A 25,330-nucleotide genomic window follows, 5' to 3' on the forward strand; every position below is an offset into this window, starting at 1 on the left:
AATCTAGTCTAGCGCACAAAGTTATACGTATCTCAAAAAAAAAAAAAAAAAAAAAAAAAAAAAAAAAAAAAAAAACACGAAGATTAGAAAGTATATCTTTGAAAGGAAACAGTTACATTTCCAAGTTTGATGCCGTGTCGAATCCTTTATTTGCCTAATGATAATATTCCATATTCTTCGACAATTTTTCTTCCAACTTTCTCGTGCAAAAGAAATGTTTCCAAAATTTCTCTTTATACGTCAACAAGTTAATTAGTTCGATAGCAGATTGTTTCCAGAAGCAGCTAGAATCGACAACCAATAGAACAGAAAGAGAAAGAGAAGGAGAGTGAAAGAGCAAAAGAGTAGGTGCAACGTTCGGTTGAATTACGCTTATAATCGGCGAATGCCGCTCGAATCGAGCTTTGAGTATTAATTCCACGACTGGCTAATCTCCCTCAACTTTTTACGACTCTGTTCGCCGTCGTTATTTTCACTCGACCCGCCCGCTTTTCAAGTGAAAATACCTGCTTCGCGGTTGACGTCGGGCCAATTCGTGTGCCTCTACTTCCGCGCGGATTCACGGTTTTTATTCGCCCACCACCCGCTCACTTGGATCAAAAACCATCCTCTGTGTCGCGTTTTTTCGCTGACGATCAAAGTCTCGTTATGCGAACGGTAATCACATGGTTGAGATCGATTTCTTGGAAAGTATCAAGAAAGATTGTTCACAGCTTGAGCTTAACTTTTGATTTAAGGACCAGGCAGGGAAATGATGGGCAAAAGTTTTGGAAATGCTGTAGCGTTGAGAAACGTATAATAATTTGACGAAATTTCAGAATGCAAAAAGATCTACTTTCTATAAAATTGTCCAAGAAAAATACATTGCAAGATACAGATGTCAGCCGTGAAACTTTCTCGAGAGGTCTTCGACAAGATCGTAGGTCGCAGGTTGTAATCCAAAATGCTGTGAATGGAATGACGCGTGTCAAGGTGCGATTTCAACAGCGAAGACGCGCTAATGCCCCGTCTATTTGTCCTGCACGCGTCGATTTAGCTTTGATCCACGAACGTGTCCCGCCACGTTCACTACACGGTTAACACGCCCTGTGCACCTGTAATTTAACTTCCTGTACTGGTGTGCGTGCCACAATCTTCTACATCGATGACGTTTGACACGAATGAAATTCACGGTCACGTTTCGCGACTTCACATCGTAGTTTTATTTCCCTCGAGTAATATGCCTAGCGTGAGATCGTCGCGACCGACGAACGTCTCATTTTACGAAGATAAATTCAAGAGCTAAATGAGAAACACATTCACTCCTACGAAATCGTAAAATTCGTTTCAAAGAATGAAGCGTCCCATCCAAAAATGAAGTGCAATGTCTGTACACATGAAACTACTATAAAAGTTCTGCATAAAAATTTCTTCAAACGTTTAGTACGTTGTAGGATTGAAGTGACGCAGAAGAATATTCAACAACCTTTTAAAATTTACAAATCCAATATGTATATCAAAAAAGAAGATCAAAAATAGGAAATTCAATAAAATAAATGAACAGAAATAAACATTCTACATGAATTGCTCTTAATAGATCAGCATCGATTAAACACTTAGCACGATGATCAAGAGTTTATTAAAATTCTCCTATTGTCCGCAATAAATAATTCTCGATATCGAATCAGAAGATTAGAACAGTAAAACACTAGGGGCCTGTCCTTGATTTAAGAAATCCATCGTAAAATCTCTGACCTCGCTCGAATCCCTTCAGCCCCTTTCGTCGAACTATTTGTACTCCTTGGAGTTCGCTCGAATTTCCATGTAGCCGATAACCTTTAGGGGCGCGAGGAAGCATGGGGGTAGATCGCTATCGGTGGAACGGGCCGATCGTCGGCTCGACTAACGAGCGAATCGTCGTGCCTGGAACGTCGTCACGCGACCTTCCTCCCCATCCTCTATATCGCCAACCCCTTTTCTTAAACGTATGCATGACTCTCGACCGAATCGGCCCTGTTAACATATAAATTGCCGCTTAACGGCGAGACAATCAGTCGCCGTGGAAGCCATGGCGCGAAGGTGACGATGGTCGGTTAAAGAGAAAGGATATCCAAAGACGAGAGAGTTTGAGTCACGTGACGAACGAGCAAAGGAGACGAAGACGGATCGTCGAAGAGGAGAACGAATAAACGTGGAGAGGGGAAGGGTTGAAACAACCGGCAGACAGAGCCCGAACAACGAGAGAGACAAGCGTCTGGAAGCGGTAGGACAAGAAGAGAAATAACAAGCGGAGGAGGGTAGCTCGGGGAGGGATTCAATTCAATTTCCTAAGAATCTCTTTAGTGTTTGAGATACAGCCAGCGAAAGGATGCGCGCCAGCCTGAAGGGGACGAAGACAGAAAGGTAGGACTAACTAAGAAGCGGCGAAAAAGAGGGGGTGAAAACGAACCGAAAAGAGACGAACTGCCCTCTCTCCTACGGGTCCACGGTAACGGAACACAGGTAAAACGAGATAGAATCGTCGAAAATTCAATGGTAGAAAGAAACAACTGTGGAAGAGCGCAGAAAGAGGGGTGGCCACAGAAAGCGTGCGGAGGGTGAGAGCGTGTTGATATCGAGGGCGACGAAGAGGCGGATAGCGTACAGCGGGGTGAACGGTGGCGCAAAGATAGAAGAAGAAGGAAGAAACCGAAAAGAGAAACTATCTTCCTTCTCTTTTCGATCTTCGTTGCTGGAATAGTGGAAGCGAGAAGAGGCAGCGAGGAAGGGTGACTAAGTGACCTAGGGTGCCAGGAGCGCAGGGGAGTAAGGATTCTGTGCGCGGGCGCGAGGCTGGCGCAAACTCTTCGTGCAGCATCCCTCGTCAGTTGCAAGTCAGGAACTGTCGCGTCCGCGTGGCGTGTGAGTGGCGAGAACGTCCGAGCGCGCGCGCGCCCCTCAGTGTCGCGGTGTATTTTTGTGCACGGATTTCTTCAGATTTCTGACAGTAACGTAGCCAACTGTTCGCGCAAACAGAAACCACGGAGTCAGAGTCGAGTGGGCCCGATGACATTTGCCCGCGCGGCTCGCGTCCCTTGACACTGTTCGCCACGTTGCAATAACGGAGAACGGAAGTCGCGGAGAACATCCACATTGCCGATGATCGTCGTTCGAGGATCTACGAGCGCTACCAGGATCCCCAGAATGGATAAAGACGTTCGACGGAAGTGCGGGAAAGTGCGACGTGCCCTGTTCCAGCTGCTGCTGATAGTGGGGGGTAAGTTTCTTGGGGGTTGCGAAACCATTCGAGCATCGACGAGATTTTAACGAGACCAATCAGTGACGAATTCTAAACGAAATATACACGCGATGGATCTGACAATGATTCTCGATGATCCCTGTAAGGAAAGTTCAATTTGAGCAAGTTCAAAGAGGAAAGTTAAAAACTATGCACGATCAGAGGGGGTAAATAACCCTTGGTTCGAAGTTGATCCTCGTCTGGAAGAAGCAACGCCGATTCTCCAAGTTGCGTTTGCAGATTTGGTTCGACCCCGTCGTTCCACGAGCAGAACCTGCTGATGCAGCAAAGAGCAAGGATTACTCGCGATCCTTCCCCAAAATGGGGGGTAGTTTAACGCGGCTCTACAGCCTGCCAGCGATTGCATCGTTACCGTAACTTTTGTCCGCTCTTCCAAGACCTTACTAGGATTTCGAGTTTGTGCTCCTTGGGACAATTAATGCCAATAACGGTAACATTATCTAACCGGTGGTATTTAAAACTCTTCGATTAACTTTTGCTTTTATTCTTCGTCTCTTAGTCTAGTTCTTTAGCTTTTCTTAACATATTCTACTCAACAGACATTTATAATCCAATCTCTTTTATTATCCCTTTGCAATCTGGAAAAATCCCTCGAATATTTCCTCCAATTCGCTTTTAATACACCCTATCTTTGGACATCTCGAATGTTGACCGAATTTTTTGTACATTTTCATCGGATTTCTCTGGTTTTAACGGGATTCTCTAGCCAGCAGTTGGTTCGCAGAATTTTCTGAATCCGTTCCTATTCGATCCATGGCTTTTCCAGTCGACTGATTCGAGTCTCGAGAACGAGACTGGATACGTACGTAGACAAATCGCGACGAACACGCGCCGGAATGTACACACACGCCGATTCTCGAGACTCTTTCTACATGCAGACGAGTTTCCAAACACTCGTCTCGCGAAAGTTCGATATTGAAATTCAGTCCCGTCGCTTGCTTACTCGATGGAATGTAAATAATATTTCTCACGACCGAACCGCGATTTCTCTCCGCGTCATTTTTACGGAGAATGGATGACTCGACGCTTCTTTCGAGGATGACGACCAGGATCGAGAATCGTTTACGGTATGTTTAAAGTTCGATTTTATGAGATCGATATGGAACAATACGAACCATATCCTTTTGTAGCTTCCAGAGCTATTCTCCACATTTTTCTTCACGTATCGTTTCACGTTTGCGTGACACTTTTATGCAAATGACTTTATAAAGATAATTGAATATTTTTGGCGTCGTGTTTGAAAGCTTTCGTGGTTGTGAATTTATATCATCGACGCTAACTTCCCGACTAACGAATTATCATAATATATGAACAGATTATTTTATAATATAGATAATACGTATACAACACCTCGTTAATTTCAATCTGCTAATCGTGCCAGTCTTTGTCTCTATTCTGTCACTTCCTTAACCCAGGTCAGCTTGTTAGAATATGAAAGGTGACGAGATTGAATAAATCCACGCTCCCCTGTTCCAGCACGGAAACACACAACAACGACGTGTTTTATGCTTTCTTCGAACTTCTCTCAATGAAGAAATTGTTCCTTCCTCTGTCTTATATATGCATACACCGTCGATGCTGCGATTCGTTCGACGTTCGCTCGAAAGGAAAGCATAGACTTTAGATAGAGCACTTTGACTTTAATCTGGTAATTGCGGTTGCGCGTTGTCCCCATTGTCCCTTCTTTTATTTACAACTCTCTCCTTTCTTCCTCGTAGTTTTTCCAATTTCTTGTTGTCGTTCTTGCGAACAAAAGAAAGAAAGGAAGGAAGAAAGAATGGAAGATGGAGGTAGAACGTAGAAACGGAGCTGTGCACGCGATACTCTTATTTCGTTTTCGGGGAGAAGCGATCCAACGTTCCTCAGTGCGAACGGAAGGCTGGCCCGGTTGTTTAAGGGGAAACTTCCCGAGTAAATTCTTAATTCAACGTGGCTGCGCGAGGCGCGCGTCTCGCCCGAGATCCCCGCTGTTCTAATTCAATTTCCCCGTTTTCTCCTTCGCCGTCACGCTCGAAAACGAACCGTCTCGAGCCGTGTGGAACGGAGAATCTAATTCGCCGATTGTGCAACCTCTTCGTGGATCCTTCGAAAGGATTGCTTCGAACGGGTCACGGTTTTCTGGTTATAAAATAAAGGCATTCTTTCATAGGCACTCGTTTTGATGGATTCTGATACCTCTCTTTTCTTCTTCTTATCCTTTTATAAAAGCCACGCAGAATTATATCGGTGAAATTGATTGGGTTTCGATGCGAAATTTTTTGAAGTTTCTTTCGTATCGAGCGTGGTCGATTCGAGATTTCTGACACTACGCCCAGTTAAATAGGATTTCTCGGTAGCAATCGACGGGACGACGTGGAACGTTTAAGTAAAAGATCTACGGGACATTGTTTGCGTTACCCGTAAAAACGCAATGAACGACGTGGACGCGTTGCAAATGCAAAGTCATAAATAGCGTACCCACGACCATTAAACTTTGCCATTCGGTGTTCGCTATTTGGTCAGAAATGATATTCATTTATTTTCGAACACAGAAATACAAATGGCTATGTACTGCTCATAAAGAGAGCAGATTTTTCTAATCTATCTATATACGGTATATTTCAAAAGTGAAATATTTTTCATTCCAATTCATCCTAAACCCCAATTCATCCAATCAATTAGTATTATGAAATAATAAAATTCTACAAAATAAATTTTAATTTATATCCTTAACAAAAATTCCCCCCATAAATCTATGAGAATTGAACACAGCGAACAAAGGATCATGGAACAATTCATTCGATTTTGTCGAAAACGTCTGCTGTCGAATTGTTCTTCATTGTTCTCCATTTCGACAAGCGTCTGCAGAGACGACAGTAAACGAAATTTCTTAATCTAACGACGTCAATTCGAAGCTGCTAATTGCATCCGGCCGTTAGCCCCGGGTCCAAGCTTTCTTATTACTGCATTTGTCGCGAACAGGCCAAAGTTGGCTCGCGCTCCTGCTCAGCCAATTATTCTGAATTACTTGATCGAATTATCCGCTCGTCGGTTACATCGTTTAACGAGCCGCGCGACGAGAGCTCTGCGGTCGAAACGCCGACAACGAATTAATCGTCTTAGCGCGTGAACTTTCAACAATCCCGGTGCTTATAAATCGTCGATCTCTGGTCATAGATTATTAATTGAAAATAGATTATGGCAAGTAGAAATCGAGCTAATATATCGGAGATAGATGGCGCGATGCAGGAACGTTAAAAAGAAGAAAATTCGACTGGAAAATTTTATCCCTTTCTACGACAAAATTAAGGCGCGAATTATTTTAGTTCGTAGCGGAAAATTCTGTAGAAACGTTTCTTCGTGGCAGATAGTGAAAATTATACAATTTGGAACGATTGGATGGATACAATGGAACGATTGAAAATAAAATAAAAGAATAAAAGCCGGATAATACTAGAATCATACGCACTATGAACGAACATTAATAGCGTCAATTATATTGTCACAAATTCACGTTATAAAAGTTATACGAAATACTTGAAACCTCAACTCAATTCGAAAACATCAAGACTTTAATACCTTGTGATCAGGGATCCCCATTTCGCATCTATCCTTCTTCATACCGCAAACAGAGCTCCTAAGATTCCGGCATAGCCTATACAGGAAGGGTTGTACTTCTCCTAACAAAGGTCAGAACTCGGTAGGCAGTGCGGTTTCTCTAGCGGAAACCGCGGAACTGGAGCACCGGGGTTAATGACCAGCTCGACGATATCGGAGATCTGGCAAGGAGAAGGAGAAAATCTGTTAGCGGACGTGGCCTAGTAATAATCATCCGGCAAGCGAGATGCATTGATTGCTAGGTTCGTGTACTCGATTCAGAGACTCGAGTGTCCACAAGCGGAAGCTCTATTCTACCGTCTTTTCGAGTCGTCTAGGATCAAACGATGGCGCGGTCACGAACGCGAAAGTAGACCAGGCGAAAGATTTGCTGGAAGCCATAGGGTATTCAGGATGCGCCTTCGTCGACGATACATTGTTTCCTTTTTGATTTCTCTTCCTCTATCCGTCTTCTTTCAATCCGCGCCTCTCTTCTTTCTTTTTCGTCCTCGTCGCTCCTTCGTTTTGAAATCGGAGCACGAAGGATGCAGAAACGAAGAACGAGGGGTGGAAAGTGGTAGGTCGGTATTCGCGCAGTTCGAAGACCTCATCGACTTCCACCCCCTTTCTCCGATTGTTCCACTCTCTCGTGTTTCAACGGTTGGTTCGTCATCTATCTGCTTTTGCTCTGTTCTCCCTCGGAAGAAGTCTTTCTACGTCGGTCTCGTTCGACGCACTAGGAAACGAGCAAGGATTCCCAGAGGCACGTTGGCCTCGGACATTCGATCCTGCTTGCTGGTTTCACGGGAAACACGGACGAAGAAGAACGAGAGAGGAACGTAAGAGTGGGCAGAGAAAACCGACTCGGAGCGGGTTTTATTTCGTTTTCAACGGGTCGAACGATGTCTCCTTTTAGCGATTCTTTCATCTTCCGACCGTTTTGTAAACCCTTCGTGCTCCGTACCCGTTGTACGTGTCCGGAATTCCTTCGTTCCCATCCCCCTTTCAACCCTCTCACCCTTATCGGTCTGTACGAACGAAAGACGAGCTCCTTTCGAGGCTCGAGTTTTATCGCTCAGACTACTCGGTCGCTCGATGATTCATCGAGGACCAGATTTGCATATTCTACCCCGTTCCTTCGTTTCCCCGTGGTAGAACGTTCGAAGGATAGTCCGCGGATGACTATATTAAGTCAGCGACGCGTTGATTAATCACCTACCCCTTGGTTTGCCTAGAGATATGATGTTTCCAGGTCGAGGCGCACGTTCAAGCCGAACCTTGCGACCGGGTTTTGTTAATTAACGAGCCTCTGTACAACCCGGACGCTGATTAAGGGTAAAAACTGTACAAATTAGAAGCCTCTCTGATAATTACTAACCGCATCGACAAAACGAAGTGGCCAAAGATTCTTGAAGCGAGATCCGCTAATTCGTCTAGATTTCGTCGCCTCTTGTCGTGATTTCTACGCGACGCTGTAGAATCGACCGTGGAATACCTCTCTTTTGAATAATAAATTTTGAAAGAAAAAGATAAAGAAATATATAAAACGCAATTACATCGTTTCTGTTGCGTTCTTCTATTTTTCTTTCCCTGACGTTCCTCGTACGAAGCTTGTCTCGCGCATTGACATTTCCATCGGTTACGAGACTCGCATGAATATTCAAGACGGGTGCAAGCTGCATCCAAGGAGAATGCGCCTTTCCGATGCAGTATGCAAACATAATACCATCGTACCCCGCCAGTGTCCTTCTTTCCCTAGCATTGTTCCAATGGGAATTTAGGATTATTCTCTGTCCGATATCCCGACGTCTGATCTAAGATCAACGATCTTCCAACAATTCCATTTCCATCTTCATCAACACGCTTAATGATATACCGTGTCTTTCGGTTCGTTTATGGCAGTAGTCTGACCAGATATCGTCCTATTTTACTAGCTTGTTTCTCTACAACAGCTTCCAGGATATGTGTACAGCCGTGTTGTCTGACCAGTTGTCGTCTTGTTCTACTCGATCGTTCATACCATAGTTCATGCGATAGTCTTGTACTACTTGCTCGTTATTTCACGTTCATCGTAGATTTTATACAGAACCTAGCATTAGTGTCTGTTTTGTGATACTCTGCAACTACTTGCTGGTTACCCCACAGTTACTTCTATGTAGGTTTCATGTAGGATTACTGGCTGACCATTGATTGCCCTGTACTACTTAGTGGTTATTCTACGATAACTTTTACGAGATCGTGTATAGGATTATTATCTGATCAGCGACCGTTTTATTCCACTTGCTGTTTACTTCACAGTCGCTTCCACGCGAAGAGCAGTAAATAATGTTAGTGATAGTAAAGCGTCGATAAACGTTAACTCGAAGCAATCAAACATTTCTAGAAATTAACTTAATCGACGCCAACGACGTACCGCTTTTCTATCCATCTCTGTAGCCCCTTCACGCTCATTTTATTCGAAGCACGGTGACACGCAAGGGACAAAAGATCAAAGAGTACATGCGATCCATTCCCATGATACAAATTGTTTACTTTTAATAAATAAATACCAAAAGATATAGTATATTCTCGAAAGGAACTTCATACAAAATTACATCAATTAGTAAAGTAGTTTCGAAGCAAAGAAGTTTAGCAGTAAGGAAGTAGTAGCACTGTAAAATCGTCGAAAACTAATTCGAAATTGTGAAAAGGTGAAACAAAAGGGATATAAAATACGAGAATTAGGTGGAGGGACAATCGCAAGCCGCATACAAATCAACGGAAGGTAACGAACGAGAAATAGGCCGATAACGAGACTCGATCGAGGTATTGTACGACGAAAGATGGAAGAGAAGGGGTAGTATCGTCGACGATGGTACCGGGGTGTTTCCTTTACTGCGTTACTAGTCCGGAATCGGAGCTCGTTACCAGCCCTCCTCAGGGCAAAGACGAGATTTTCATTGTAATAGAGGGAGAAGCGATCGCGGATTTTACTCGTTTCTTTATTCATCGTTGGCAAATTGTTCACCTCGGCTAGTAGAATCGTGGCCGCGAGCAGAAGAGGAAGAAGGCAAACTGGAAACTAACGAAGAAGTCAATTAGTTTGTTACACCAGTCGTGCGCGATTTTATACCGATCGAAGTGAAGGAATTGCCACCCCATTTCGCTTCTTCTGGTTCGCTTTGAAATTTTAGAATAGTTGAGGGAAAATTTAATTTATGGGAGAATGTTGTCTATGACAGACATTTTATTAAAGAATTCGATATTATTGGAAACTGTTATATCTATTAATGGAACTCGTGTCGCAATTAGGTTACGTTTTAATTGTAGTTTTTTGCTGTCTTACTGTTACATCGCGTGAGATGGTCTCGTCGCTATGCAAGACCTACACATCGTTACACTGACCCGCAATAAACCTAAGGAACCACTATAAACCGAATCTTTTTAGCTTAATCTCTATTCATATAAGTATTTTCGGTTTATGGATGGTCCTTAAAACAGTCCTTATGTTTATTGCACGCCCTTACAAATTACGGAGAAAGCGGATGTTTGTCCAGCGAAATAACAGGTTTTTCCCATGAACAAGGGCACCCATGAGCCACATCTGCAGCAGACTTTCTCCTCACATTTTTATTTATTAACGTTGGCTATAACCAATGGGCATCGTGGATCGTTACCCTCGCTTTTCTACCGAAAAGTGTGAACAACGAATCCGCGTTCTTAGTTCAAAAAGGCACACCCACACCGAGCTTTCCTCCTTAATAATACGAGACGGGTCTTCTACTGTTCTTCCAATCTTCGTGTAGTTAAGTTAACGGTCTTATCCTTAGAGCAGTCATCTACTGTTTTTTCCATCTCAGCGTAGTCATCTACTATCGCTACACATTTAGATCGGTCAAATCTATTGTTCTTTCAATCTCCACGTAGTCATCTACCGTTGCTGCAAACTTAGGCCTCACTATGGTCTACGCGACATTAACTTAATCTACTTTTTGCTTATACGAAGCAACTAGCAAGTATACGATTACCAAATATATCTTCCGACAGGGCGCAATAATAAGTGTAATAAATTGTTGAAAATATAAATCTTATAAAACTGTTGATTACAGTTTTATTACACAACAAACATCCTTATTATCCCACAAGAAATAAGGGGATCGACCTGTTCATGGTGTCGATTGTTATAATCGTAAAGGGAATTTACGACTCCCGTTGACGCGCTTCAACGCGATCGCGTCTTCCCGCGATTGGGCGAAAAAATATTTACGAATAAAAGAGCACGTTCCTTTCTTCCTGATTTGAACGCGAGTTTCCCAATACGTTGAATCTATGAATTATTCCACTGCTTGGTAATAACTCGACACAAGGTATACAAGCAAAGATTTTATTTCAGAAGAAAAGGATCGATGAAAGAATTTCGGTAAAATTCTCTTGCTTCTTCTAAGTGGAACAATTTGTCGAAGCTTCGTCAACTGAAAAGAGAGCTAGTTTACTCGAACTGAGCAAACGAGGTGTCCGGGGTGTCACGATCTCCGACAAAGTTCTGGTATCAGAGGTTCTTTTTCTGGTACGGTCGTGCGAACGAACTAGGTTGCTTATCGATAGACACGTGTATATCACGGCTCGTTTTAAGAAACGAATGCCAGTCGCGTGCGTCGAAAAGGAACCAATTCTCCTTTCTATCGCCGATCGATTCGTAAACATCCCTCTACCTCTCTTCTACTAACGAGCACGTTTCGTTCCGTCCTCTTTGAATGACTTCTTACTAGGACGAAACGAAAAAATCACAACTATGCGATTGTCCTTTGAGCATGGAAAAAATATTGCCTCTACAATTCTAGATCAAGAAAATTAATTTCTCTCGAATGTTTTATCGAAGGTTGCTTTCGAAACGAAAGAAGAATTCGATAGATCTCACGAAAATTTCTAACGCCTCGATGAATTTATCGATGGAATTCAAATTTTAACAGCTTAAATGTCGCTATAAAAGGCGACGTAGCGTATCGGAAGTCACGAATAGCGCAAACCAATTTTCCCTCCACATTTCGTTCCACTCTGTTCGCGATACGATCGTTTCGTGAAAATTCATTCTAACGGAGTACGTAGAAGACGAGAGACAGACGTACGTGACGCTTTTCCGGAAACGTCGTTCGCAAACAATTCGATGGAAATCAAAGCGAACGTTTCTACAAGACAAAGAAAGGAAAATAGAAAAAGAGAGAATAAGTCTACGTGACAATTTTTTAAACGTTCCACGGTAGAACAACCCTCGAGAGAGTAAACAGCTTTCCCACTTCTCTCCAAGAGCGAGAATTCCGCGAAATTTGCAAAAACTCAACGCGAGGAAGCTTCGCGTTTCCTATGCCAGTCGAGTCCATCTATCATGACCTGTATGAATTCCGGTAACGTTCCCTGGTTTCGCATACACGTTTCTAAAACTACCCTCCAGCGGCGTATATTTTCAAAATGGTAAATCGCTGCACTCGTTCACGACGATGGCTCGCGACGCCTAAGAAGCTTCCGTGCGCTCGAGTCTCGTCCTTCTTACGTTTTGTTTGTTATATACCGATCGCTTGCTCGACGTTCGATTTCCTAGGATGACTGGTTTCCAAGTACCACGAGCAACCCTCTTTCCACATCTGATCCTGATTTGTCGCCATTCGGTCTCGTAGTACGTGCAGAAGCACGCAATCCGATCTGGCCGCTAGGCCGATAACAGGAGGCGAAGAGACGCGAATAAATTCGTAGACAAGCTTACAACCCCTTCGTATATAGGGTGTTAAATACTTTGGAGGGGGAGAATCAGGTGTGTAGATTTTCTATCGCGGCTTAAAGCTTATTAGAGAGCGCATTATCGTTGATCCACCGCATTCGTGCAACTCGGAAGATTTTACCAGAGAAGTGGGAGCAAGGGTGTTTCTTTTTTTTATAGCAGGAATTTTCAATTTTGGAGAACGGGTATTCGAATTTTTTCACGGACAGGGTTAACCGACACGAATAGCGTTTTCCAATTTCAGAAGGTGCCAATTCAAATTTTCTGGAAAAGAGATTTCATCGACGGGGAATTTTCTAGCTGCTGTAGAAGGAAATTTGAACTTTTTTGTGGCAAGTGGTAATCAATGAACGATGTGTTTGTACTTTTTGAAGGGTGAAATTCGAATTTTCCGTGGAGAGGATTGATCGATGAATGATGCTTTTCATTTTTGAAAGCGGGAATTCGAATTTTTTCCACGCAGAAGATTAATCGATAAAAGTGATGATAACGTTTTCGTTGTTCGCTTGACACGTCCAAAGAGCGAAAACGAGGACAGGCTACGTAAGTAAGAAACAATTTAGAAATTCGAAACACCATAATTCAGATGCCAGTTAATTTTCTAGCGAGCAAAGGCAGTGCTCATTACGCTAATGAGACTTCCATACCGTATTCCTTCTTGCAGATATTTATACTACAGAGACTGTATATCTCTACAAAACATAAATTTCCTACGACAATCTGCCTTCTTCTTTCTATTCGTTCTTTCTATAATTACTTTTTAATTTCTACGAATAATTGCGTACAATTTAATCCAATTAATTTCATACGCAATTACCCATATCAAATATATTAATTTTTCTTTATTCCTTCTTTATTCGTACTATCTCAACTCTTCCACGGTATCCACGAATCTCTTTCAAGTACTAACTACGGTAAGTTCATCTCTTTGGGCAATCGTAGGAAAAAACAGAACTGGGAACGAGTCCAATTAAAGCTGTAGCAACTCCCTCGCTAATTATCAACATAACGAAGCGAAGCGAGTTGCTTCTTTTTTCCCTTCTATTAAATCGAGCCAGTGTACGATTCGACTTTAATGTAAAACCCGTCTTATCCTCTTCTCCGTGCTTCAATATGTCGCTCCGAATTAAGGATCGACGCGATTCTCTCCGCACTCTGCTCGCTTGTTTACCGTCACGCGTTTTGCGGATGCCTTCGGTGTTCCACGATTCCGATTCGACCAGAAGTGTTGAGCAAAGACGACGTCGACGTTCGTTTCTATTTGTTCCGTCGACTGATGGGCGACGCGCTAGAGAAACGGGAACCTGTTTAAACCGGAACCTTCTCCAACTTTTAGCGGAAAATGCTTCTGTCGACTGTGTTTCGTTTCTCTCAAGGTTGGATTAAAAATGTACTCTTTTCGAAGAAGAAAGACAAACCGGAGAAAAAAGAGTAAAAAAAGGATAGAGTCGGATGTCGATGGTTGACGAATTGCAAAGTTAAAAGTATAACGTTCAAGAAATGTTGCTCGCTCGTCGAAGCGATTCGATCGTCACCAATTGAACGAATATTTCTTGAACGAGACGCTAAACGTGTTGAGGTTATTAGATGTGCGAACAAAGGAACGCGTGGATAAATTGTAAGGTAGAAAATATATTTTAAATACTGAAGTTTAAATACAAATCGGAATATAATTGAGCTGGTTCAGATCCGCATCGCCTGTCTACTGTTTATGATCTGCCTTCGTCACAATCTTTTGTCTATACGTTGTCGATGGCTTCGATACTTGAGAAAACTAAATAGACCAGATGTAGAGCTTTCTCAGAAGTGGTGACCACCTCAACAAAACGCTTTTTTACGTTATCCGAATTACAGACGGTTGACTAATCAATTCGCTTTTGCACCGTTGTATTTCGATGACGTGGTGAACGGTGTATTTTGAGTTTTTCTGATTTTGCGAACGGGTCCATTAGTTGGTGGACGATTTAAAGAGAGGCGTGTTTCGTAATTAATTAACGGTCACCGGTTTACGTATGATTCAACCAGTGTCGGGACTCAATTAAAGCGAATTATTCATTCATTATCCAGCGTGTTTCCTAAGCTGATTCGTTACACAACAAGCGTTATCATGGAGAGCGAAACTACCCCCCGTGTTCCATTTCGAGCCTCCATTTCTCACCGTGTTGCGAGCGAAATTTTGCGTGTCATCGAGGATGGCTGGTTGTTTCCGACGGCGGAGAGTTCATGCTAGTTTTCGTTAAATGATAATATGTTACACGGTGGTATCGTTGCCTTGGGATATACATATATGTTTCCGCTAGAACCGCGCACACAGAATCGCAACGTATTCGAACACTTTTACGAATTACACGTATGTGAAGTATCATGTACGTTGTACGAAGCACTTTGAAACTTCATCAACATTCGACTATGATAATTATATTGATAAAGTGTTTGAGTTTTCTCAAGCACCGGAGCCATCGACAGCGTATAGACAAAAGACTACGTTGAAGGCAGACCATAAACTGTAGACTCAACTGGATCAGCTCAATTATATTCCGATTTGTATTTACATTTCAGTATTTAAAATATATTTTCTATCTTACAATTTATCCACGCGTTCCTTTGTTCACATACATCTAATAGCCTCAACAAGTTTGACAGAAAATTCTATGGAAATTACGAGGCGTTTAATACGCACATAATATTTCCTAGAGATCGCAAGATCTAATCGGTCAATTATCGATCATATAGATAAACCTCGTAGGATATTAAGTATTTTAACGCTTTCGTCAGTCACTGTATGTTACGTGTGACTTCGTTTTGATCTTGCTACGTCGAACCTTCTCCGCTTCTCAATTCTTACAACATCGTATGCACTTGTTTTGTCGTGGAGAGTTTCTCTGAAGAAGAAACATTTCTCAATTGCTTTACGAAGAGAAAGTTTTCTCCTTTGAATGACGGTGTGTCTTGACTGTGTTCCGAGGGAAATAGGTATCAGAAATTGTAACAAGAAAATATGATGCGCACGACAACAGAAGAAGAGAAATGTTTATCGATAAGAGAAGGAAAAAGGAGAAGCTGTGGTGCAAAGTAGTAGTGGAACGTATCGCGTCAGGCACATTTCTTAAAAAAAAAGAAACAAGAGATACAAAGAGTTTTCAATCCCATGCTTTTTTTTATATATATACAGCGTAGAAAAAAGAAAAGAGAAAAAATGTAGATAGATGTCACGCTGGATAGGTATCGGTGTAATACGGAATCACATCTCAATTAGCAAGAAATTAGCTACGATTATTACGCGATTAATGGTGTAATTAATTGAATCAGAGTAGCAATAAACCACTCATGGCTATTAAACCTGAATTACCGAGTTATGATCATTAGAAACCAATTATGGACGATCAGCGTGTTCGCTGATTAGTTCATTAACTTATTTCATCGTTATGCCTATATTCGACATTTAAAAAAGCAGATAAATTGTTGCAGCTTTTCGTCGATTTCCAACTTTGGTTTCCTTTAAAAAGGCAATAAGATTACCGTTGTCTTCGTCGAATTTCAAGTTCGTCGGTCTCGAAATGATCGCGATGGGTTCTACATTTCGAGCAAAAAATTGAATCCTTTACGCGTGCCTATGAAAATACGAATTTGCATAGAAAAACACGCTCTGATCCTCTGTAAAAATTCAGGAAAAGCTTGAGCCCCGAGGAAGATTCGCATTCCGCGGGTCACGGTGAAATAAACGATCATCATTTCGAAATTTGGCATGACACAATTGCTGGCGCGGAAATTCGTAGAAGCCGGTCGAACCGGGCAACGTCAATCGGTCGAATTCGATTGAATTCATTCGCGGGAATTGAGAGCAGCAACGCTCGTACCAGAGTCGATTATTGCGAACGAGCATGGTCAGGCCGTTTTGCGGCACCCCTTGCGGTTTTCATATTAATTCTCTTTTTCCGGTATCGGGGAGAAACGTTTCTTTTTTTTTTTTTTTTTTACTCTCGTTGGTTCATCGAAGAGGAACGGGAACGCGACGGTAATTCGACTATAGCGAGCGCGTGGTATCGCGAGTCGGACGAGCGTTTTCGATTTTTGCGCCAGGTGTCCTTCCGTTCCTCGTTTCCGAACGATTTCATTGTTCCAGGTGAATTCGATCGATTCTGCTGGATCATAAAAGGTACCGGAGGCTTTTACATCGAACGGAATGGAATTCACGCTCCTTTTTGTCATCTAAATTGCTGAATTAAAATTGTAGACCGCTTCTTTTCTCTGCTTTCCTCCTCTTCTCCTCTCCTCTTTTCGTGTTTCCTTTCACTTCGATCTTTGATAAATAATCTAATCTCTGATAAATCTAAAATCTTCAGAAAGATACGCGATATTTGAAACGGAGTAAAAATCACACGAAGAAATATGCATGCAAATGTCTGAGTTCAAAGAAGAGAATGTTCCCGAAATAACCAAGGATGTAAGAGGAGATGATGCTGATATCTGAAAGGATCTCTGTAGAAAAGGGAAATTTAAAGAGAGTCAGTTGCGTATGTAATTCCTTAAACGACCCACATATCGGTTCTCTCGAAACCAGCCACGAACTGTTCCGCAAATGTTTCCAACGTATGGAGAATTTTCGTAAGAAGAGACAATTTCGAATCAAGTGGATGTTTTTATCGTCGGAAAAGAGCCACCGGAGATTTCCTTTGCAGATTCTTTTTTAAACACGTCTACGTCCACGGGGACGTTCCCTCTTTACATGGTTTTTAATTTCATTCGCGTCGGGCATTTTAGAAAGGTTTCTCACAAAGGCTAGCGAGACTCTGCTGCTGCCTGAACGTTATTCTTTCAACGCAACGACCACTTATTACCGCGATGAGTTTTTTCGCGTTTGAGAGGTTTTTAGCTCTTTGAACTCCTTAGAGAAGGGAGAAAAGGTAACGGAGACAATGAATGATATCCCCTACTAGAACGTCGCGTATATGACGTTTCTGAATCCTATCGCTCTCTCTCTCTCTCTCTTTTTTTCTCTCTTTACATCTACCTCCCTCTTCTATTTCGAGCGTTGGGAAATTGAAGTTGCAACGAGATGGAACCGATTGCTTTCTTCGATCAATTCACCATCGGTTTTTGCTGGATTATGTTAGCGTAATCTTCTCGATATCTATTCACGCATAAAACCACTTCAATCAGGACACGGAAAATTGCGAAATGAGAAGATACCGAGTGTTGGTGAAATTTCTGAGAGATTCTTCGCGGGATGAACGGAAAAAAGTAGAAACGAAGAAGCTGAAGTAATTTAGCATGGATCTTTAATAGAGCTTGGCGGTTTTGTCAATGGAAATTATTCTTCGCGGACACCAGCAACGAAGAAGTGGAAACAGTATGGCCTATGCGACCATTTTCTGGCTCTGTGAACCGCAAAAATGTCGTGAATTCGTCGCGCCGCGAGCTGGACGATGCGCGTGCCTGGTCACGCTCGGTCGAGTGGAACCGAAACCGGAACCTATTTGGAGAATTACATCCGGAAGCGTTTCCCGTCTCTCCGTGCTGTCTTACCGACTTATTTATGTGGCCGTCTTTTCCTTAGATTCCACGGTTTCTTTTCGTTTGCTCTCTCCTTTGCTTCGCTTCGCTTTCCTCCCTTCGCCGTGGCAATCGATGGGGAAAAAGCTGAATTTCGTTTCTCGTTTGGCTTGCGGGAAAAGCGTTTGCCTTTGCTCTTTCGCATTTAGACTTCATTTCTGAATTATTTATTTTATTCATCTCCTATTCCTTGCAGCTTCATAATTGATGTCTTCTAATAAATAGTTTAATATTAACGCACGCAAGAAACGAAAATTGTAGTGTTTAATGAATTCTGGAACTTTTTAACGAGCTCTGAATATCGTTAAGACACTCGACATCTTTTATTTAAGCGTCGTCGTAACTAGTAATCGAAGCAGCAATATTTCTTCGAATATTTTACTGAATTAATATTTGTTAAATATTTGGCCAATATTCCTTAGCATATACCCCGTTAAATCAATATTTCTCAAACTATCGTATTAAATTAATATCTCTTATGGTTAGAATATTTCATTCTATAAATGTAGAGAATACCGTAAAAGCCCATTCACTTTCTTCCGCGAACGATGTTGAAAACTCACCTGAAGAACGCCTCTAAATTTCCAAGCTTTGATATCGTCTATTTCCAAATTCCCGTAACAACCAGGAAACACCGATAACTAGAGGAAATCAGCGAAATCAGCATCTCGATCACTCCTTTCATTTTCCTTCAAAGAGTCGCGCAGAAAACCAGAATCAACGGAAGAAAGCAAAATTATTGCTCCGATAATACCGAGACGCCGTAATCGACGACAATGGAGTCAAATAAGAGGAATAAAATAGGCAAAAACCACAGCAACGTTGATGGTATCGCAGAGTTAAAAAAAAAAAAAAGAAAAAAAATTCGAGCAGAGTTAAAAATTACGAGGAATTCCACCATTAAAAAATCGCCACCGATCTGATCCCGCTTCTCAATTTTCCGGCTGTGTCTCGCGGCGATACAATAGCGGGCGCGCGACGACAACCGTTCGTAGAATGTTTACAATAATCTGAAGGAAGAATCTGCGGGGGCCATCTATAGAAATACAAGAGAAGGGAAATGTCGCAGTACGGAGGGACGGGGTGGCGCGTGGATTGTTGGATGGCTCCATTTTCCATTGTTCCCGTTCGGAGAACGCGCTGAGATCGCGCGTTTCTTACATTGCAAGCCTGCAGCTTTTATAACGGTTGCACCCGTAGCGCGCGCGATCGAAGAAAGACCCAACGATAAAAGAGCCGTTAAGCCTTCGGGAGGAAGAGAAACAATGGGACAGCAGAAGGGATGAGGGGCAGAGACCCGGTGGCCGGGCAAAATCGAGAGAGAGCAACGGATCCACCAGGAAACTTCGGTCCGTTCCTCGACTCTGGCGTGGAATGGCGCGCGAAAAAAACTTGTTGCTATTTCCTGTTGAAATTGGGGGCTGATATGATGTAGCATCGATATTGTTGGCCATTCTGATCATCGAAGTAACTTCTCTTGGTGCTTGAGAATGTTTCGTGAACTCGGCGAGCCAGAGACGAGGATGGAAGAACGAGCGAAGACGTAGTTTGACGCCGTTGCTTCATGATTGAGACAAATTATGTCTCATATACACGCATACGAAACGAAAGAATAGAAAACATTATACAAAAATAGGGAATAAAGTAGCTGGGTGTAAAATATATTGCGGAGAAGTTTATGAATTTGTAACTTGATCAAGAATTTAGTATTTGATAACGATATCAGCAAAATACTCCAACGTGGTATTTTCAGTGGGATTTCGTAGGATGTCTGACGAACGAAGAAGCGATGTTTTAAGCCGGCGAATAAGAGTAGGATATAGAAGATGGAAATCGATAGAGAAACAGACGAGAAAGGATACGGAGTGTACGAAAAATACAAGGATACAGAGACGGAGAAAAACAGAAAGGAGAGACTCACCTTGGAGTCGAAAGTTTTTCAGGAAGCTGCGAGAGCCGTTTGGCTATTACCGAGGATCACATACTTCTTCCACTGCATTCTACTCCTATTTCTTGCCAAAAATGGTGGCGCTATATCATTATTTCTACGAAATCACCGCTTTCCAACGAAACTTTCTCCAATGTTCGAGCGAATTAAAAATTTACACGGAGGAACCAAAAAATTGATTATATAAAATGTATTTTTTTCCAAATTTTCTCTAACCTCGATTCCTCTGAATTCTTCGAGACATTTCCAGCCGACATTTCTACTCTTAGGAAATTTCTTGAGATTGCGAAGAATACGAGAAAGTCGTTATCCGCATACGCGATTTTTTATTTCAATTTCTCCTTTCCGAGTCAGTCAGCGTACTCCGTGATTTGTACTCCGAGAGTTAATTTCTCTAGAACGAATTTAACATTTTTTTTTTTTTTTAAGCGTTCAAGTTGAGGTTATATTAGAATTTTCCTTGTCGACGAATTATCATTTATATTTCTTGGCAACGTAATTTCGCAAATATAGCACAGGGGCCTGGATTTTCTATGGATTCGCTGAAAAGGAAGGAGGTTCTACTAAATGTTCTTCGGCGTGTTTAGGGGCAGCCGCGTAAGCCACAGAGTGGAAAATGTAAGCGGATCATTGTGAATTTGTTGAAACGGTGGGAAGTAACGTAGTAGACAATGCAGCCGCTTTTCTTCTTAAGCGAGTTATTTTAATTGAGTAGAAAAGACGAAGACTCGTGTTCTCCCTATTCATTACCGATCTACTAGAATTTTAATTTTTTACGCTCTTCATTCTCTTCGTTTACCACGAAACCTTACATTCGTTCATCTCGGCTTTGCATAACTTCAAAATTCTACAAACGTTTCTCGAAAGTAACCCCTAAAAGACAGTTTGCGGATCGTGACGATTGACAGACGCGAGGTCGCTGTTAAGATACCAATTGTTTTCTTTCTATTCATCCAACAAGTATTTTCTCGCGTTGAGATAAACCGTTTAATCAACTACACCTATTATTTTCCCTAGCACACAAATACAAACTTGCTAAAATTCGAGAAAGCCGATTTATCTTTCTCGAGAAACAACCGCGCGTTATCCGGCGCGCGATTGATAACACGCAAACAGTCTCAGCAAAAATACGGACACAGGGATAAGAAGATCCACCCTCTGGAAACCGGAGTTGCTCCGTAGGAGTTATCCGTGGCAAAACGATAAGGAGTGGCGCTCGAACTTGGCAGAGGGGGTGTAGTTCGAGGCATGCAGCTTCCGTTCGCAATAATAAATGTTATCACCGCGCGGCACGAGGGTTGCAGCTGCAGAAGAAACCAGCTGTTTCAGTTCGTGACGATAAATAGGGTGATTCCTTTTGGACCGGGGAATTTATTCCGGGTCGCAGTGGTAGCCAGTAGGTACTTTTAACAAAATAATGCTCTTAGGCTGGGGCAACAAATTCTCGAGGGTGAAACCCGGGGATGATACGTGGACGAGCCGATGTCGTGGAAGAAACGGGGTAGTTGGGCGTCGGCGACGGGGAATGGCAACGTCTCCTGCCACACCAGCGGGCCACATTTAAAAGTATAATTTTAAAATGGCGTCGGGAACACACGAAGTGGCTCATAAGCATAATTTATGCGCTCGTTTCACCTTGCTCCCACCTCCTCCAACCACCTTCTTTCCCTTCCTCTTTGCAATGTCGAGTGTCTCATTGTTTCTCCAGGCCACTTTTAATAAAGGATCCACCCTCTCCCCTCTCCGCGAGGACGAATCCCGGGGGTAGGTTTTTTGTTTTCCGTAACACCCTGACAGCCACCGGTCTCTTAGCGTTCCTTTGAATTCGTTTATCCCGCGACTTTCTTCCCCGTCTTCGAGAAACGCTTCCTTTCCTCTTTCTGTTCCGAGATAGAATCGATCGTCGAAGGTGGATCTGTTGTTCGAAAACTCGAACGTTACAGAATATTAGAGCAACGCGGGGAGAAGGTACGAAGCTCGGTATTATTCCTCGGAAAAAATTAAACGAGTCTTTAACGAGCGTAATCGATTGGTACGATCGAGTTAATCGATACGACAATTACGTCAATTTCTGCGCCGTTAACCGCACCTACGCTATTTCTATCTCTTAGTTTCGCTGGATTTCACTGACAAAGCTCGCAAACGGTGGTAGAACGAGGAAGAACAGAGGAATGTAGTAAAGGCAAACGTAAATAATCAAAAGCGAGAACGTTGAGCGAGCGTTGTCCGGAAATAGGGGTGAATTTTCGTTCCGTCTCTCTCTCTCTCTCTCTCTCTCTCTTCTCCGTGTGTTTTCCCGTGAAACGAGGCGCCGTTTAATAAGTAGCTAATTGTGAAAACGCAGCCACATTCTCTTTGTCCCGTTTTCCACTGATGAAACGCATTTGAACGTTAGAAAGAGCGAGACAAGGGGGTGAAAAAGAGAGCGACGGAGAAAGTGAATTCGCGTGGAATTGTGGGGGAGTTAGTTAATTATTCACGGCCAATTTTCCGTTGCTTTGACGCGGCTCGCCGCATTGACACACTGAAGCTCGACGTAGCTAGACATGAGAAGTTCGGGAATTAACTCGGAAACTCGACGAAGAAACGCGGTACCCCTGCTGTCGAACCCTCGGGATGCAGAGTTTTGGAAACGATGGTCCGGTTGACAGCGTATCGAGGAATCGTTCTCTGTTTCTCTTTCACCGAACGAACGTTCCCTGTTTCCAAGTGCCTGAAGACTACTTTGACGAAACTACGTGTCTTAGGGGATGATGAATAGGAGTTGGAGATGATTCGCTGATGAATAAGGGAGCAGGATTATTTGGTTGAGACGCAGTATATAGTTTCTTGTAAGATATTAGTATAATTCATCATATACCATAGTGTATTATCATTATAATCTTCTCCAAATTCAATTTAACTCCGACTCGTATCGCAATTTCTTTTTTAATTTACCCTACAATCCATATCGTAGCTTTCTGCGTGAAACTGTAAATGTATTGCACGTTTTATATGAAATTGCCTAGACGATAAGTATACACGACGAAGAAGAATTTTCATGAAAATAATCATCGGGATCGTTCGACTTAAAATCTCGCTATAATATCTAAAACTGGTAGCACTCGATGCTGAAAACGTACGGCATAGCCTTACAGCTGCTGGAAATGCGAATACAACGTAATATCAGCTTCCGTAGATGCGGAAACGAGAAACAGAAATAGTGGCTCGTACTGCGTAACGTTTACCGAGACAAAACAAGCTGGAGAACTGGGTTTTCGCGCGAGATTCGATTGTCAGAGGAGTCAGCGTAGTGTTTGAAAGCGTAGTGCCAGCTAGTACTGAACAAACGAAAATTGAAATTGGCGCTGGATGGAAACGTCACGCGAGTCGCGCGTGAGCATTATGGCGAGCAGTTTTCCTTACTGGAAATAATATTACCCTCGGGCGTTAATAATTCCCCCGTTTAATTTCGTGAATCAGACCGTGACGAACGTCGCAGAGGTGCACGCGGATGGAAGCGTTCAGCTTCAGGGTAACGTGTTTATTATGTAATTCTTCGCACAGCCTTCTTCCTCCGTTCCTCGCCTCCGACAACGAAGAAATAATTGTTTCCGACCTCTTGAGGAATTACGTAACCGTATAATTTAAACAAACGAACAATGCGATTCAACGTAAGAGAAACATGAAAAGAAATAACGAAGCTTCTATAAAAGTGTTTGCGTGAAAGAATCGGTGGAATTACGGATGTCGAATCTTCGTATTTTCTTTTTCTTCTTTTTCTTTTTCTTTTTTTTTTTTTTTTTTTTGTAGAAGTAGTAGATTAATATTTCGCTGCGACACGAAAATACACATTTGTGGAAAAGTTTCGCGTTTTTCGCGTTTCCTCCGGAGCCTAACGAACCTTCGAAATGATTCTCCCTTCGCATCTTCGATCAAAGGGATATGTCATTCACGAGGCGTTTCTAATTGGTCGAAACCGTCAATCGTTTCCCTTGACACGATTTCCAACGGTATTATGTGATTCGAATCGCTTTTACCAAACGGTGTTCACCGTTTAACCGCGTCCCACCTCTGGCAGTCCTCGTTTTCAGCTTACTCTCGTCTACTGGTTCATCCCTGTCCCCGTTGCCACGGCTAACGCTTCGCTAACTCGAAGTAATGGGCCGGCGGCGTGTTAATCGTACCGCGCGTAAGTTAATTAGTCGAAACTCATAATCGTGCTGTTAAGTCTACGGGAACAAAAAGGGACGATTCGCTAGATGTCGCGTGTGGGACAGTTTCACCGCCACGATTCCATCGATGGTCCACCGACTTGCATAAATTTACACGTTCAGTCGCGCTTCACGCAGTTGCGGAATCGTCGGACGATAACACGAGATTTCGTACGGTTAACGAGTAACGGAGAACCGAGACGATATTTACGCAAATATTCCGCCTTTTTCGTTTTAAAAGAAATACACTCGCGCCACTTTTCTAGCGAAGCTCGATTATTCGTCGTTCGATCGAACGTACAGTCAATCAATTCGGAATAAAAATTTCAGATCCTTAGAATTAAATTGAAGCAAACTAAATTGAAGGACTTGTTCCGTCGCTTTTTTTATTTCACCACTTTCGCAGCCGATTCTCTCAGCCTTTGCGTTCCCATCGGAAACTGGCGCGTCACCCTTCATATTTTCCTTCACGTTTTTCAGCGGAGCCTGTTTTTCCATCGGCTGCGTTTTCTTCCCGGAATTTACCGACGTCACCGAGGAAACGTTCTCTGATTAATCAGCGACCCTTCGTCGCTCTGATCGCTCAACGAATTTACTCGAGTGCCCCGGATGAAAGCATCTCGCAGAAAAATCGCAGAGTTTCAAGCTTTTTCAAACGTCGATGGAAAACATCCCAATGGAATGCACGCTCGGTGCCTCTTTTGTCGAGAAGAAAGGAACAGTTTTGAAAAATTCTCGCTTGATTTTCAAATAGTTGGAGTTAAGGTCGATGGAGCGGTGAATATTCAAGATGTTGGTTTATTGTCCCGAGGGAAACTGTCTAAATTGTAATTGCCAAGGTCTGTTCCGCAGATATACTCTAGTTTCTAATAAACTGCTACACTCTTCGTCGCCGCACCATCTCTCAGGTTATGTATAGAGCGTAGGTCGAAACTTTGGGGATCGAGAGTTTTATTAGGGGTTAAATGGCGAGCAGAGTGAAATTGTATTTATGGCCGGGCTAAATTCTTATAGATAGAGATACTTTATCT

General features: G+C 42.6%; 2 protein-coding genes across 3 annotated transcripts in view; one reads left to right on the top strand and one right to left on the bottom strand.

Annotated features, from left to right (window-relative positions):
* Positions 1-25,330, bottom strand: part of LOC139990929 (peripherin-2-like) — a 347,906-nt gene that overhangs the window by 96,744 nt on the left and 225,832 nt on the right. The gene's annotated exons all lie outside the window — the stretch shown is intronic.
* LOC139990927 (uncharacterized) overlaps positions 2,861-25,330 on the top strand; it is a 129,227-nt gene continuing 106,757 nt past the window's right edge. Inside the window, exon 1 of the mRNA XM_072010582.1 lies at positions 2,861-3,235. Within this exon, the coding sequence (XP_071866683.1) occupies positions 3,118-3,235 (118 nt within the window). The 5' untranslated portion in view covers positions 2,861-3,117. The remainder of the gene's footprint in view (positions 3,236-25,330) is intronic.

The sequence above is a fragment of the Bombus fervidus genome, chromosome 9, assembly GCF_041682495.2.
Source record: "Bombus fervidus isolate BK054 chromosome 9, iyBomFerv1, whole genome shotgun sequence".
Classification (NCBI taxonomy): Eukaryota; Metazoa; Arthropoda; class Insecta; order Hymenoptera; family Apidae; genus Bombus; species Bombus fervidus.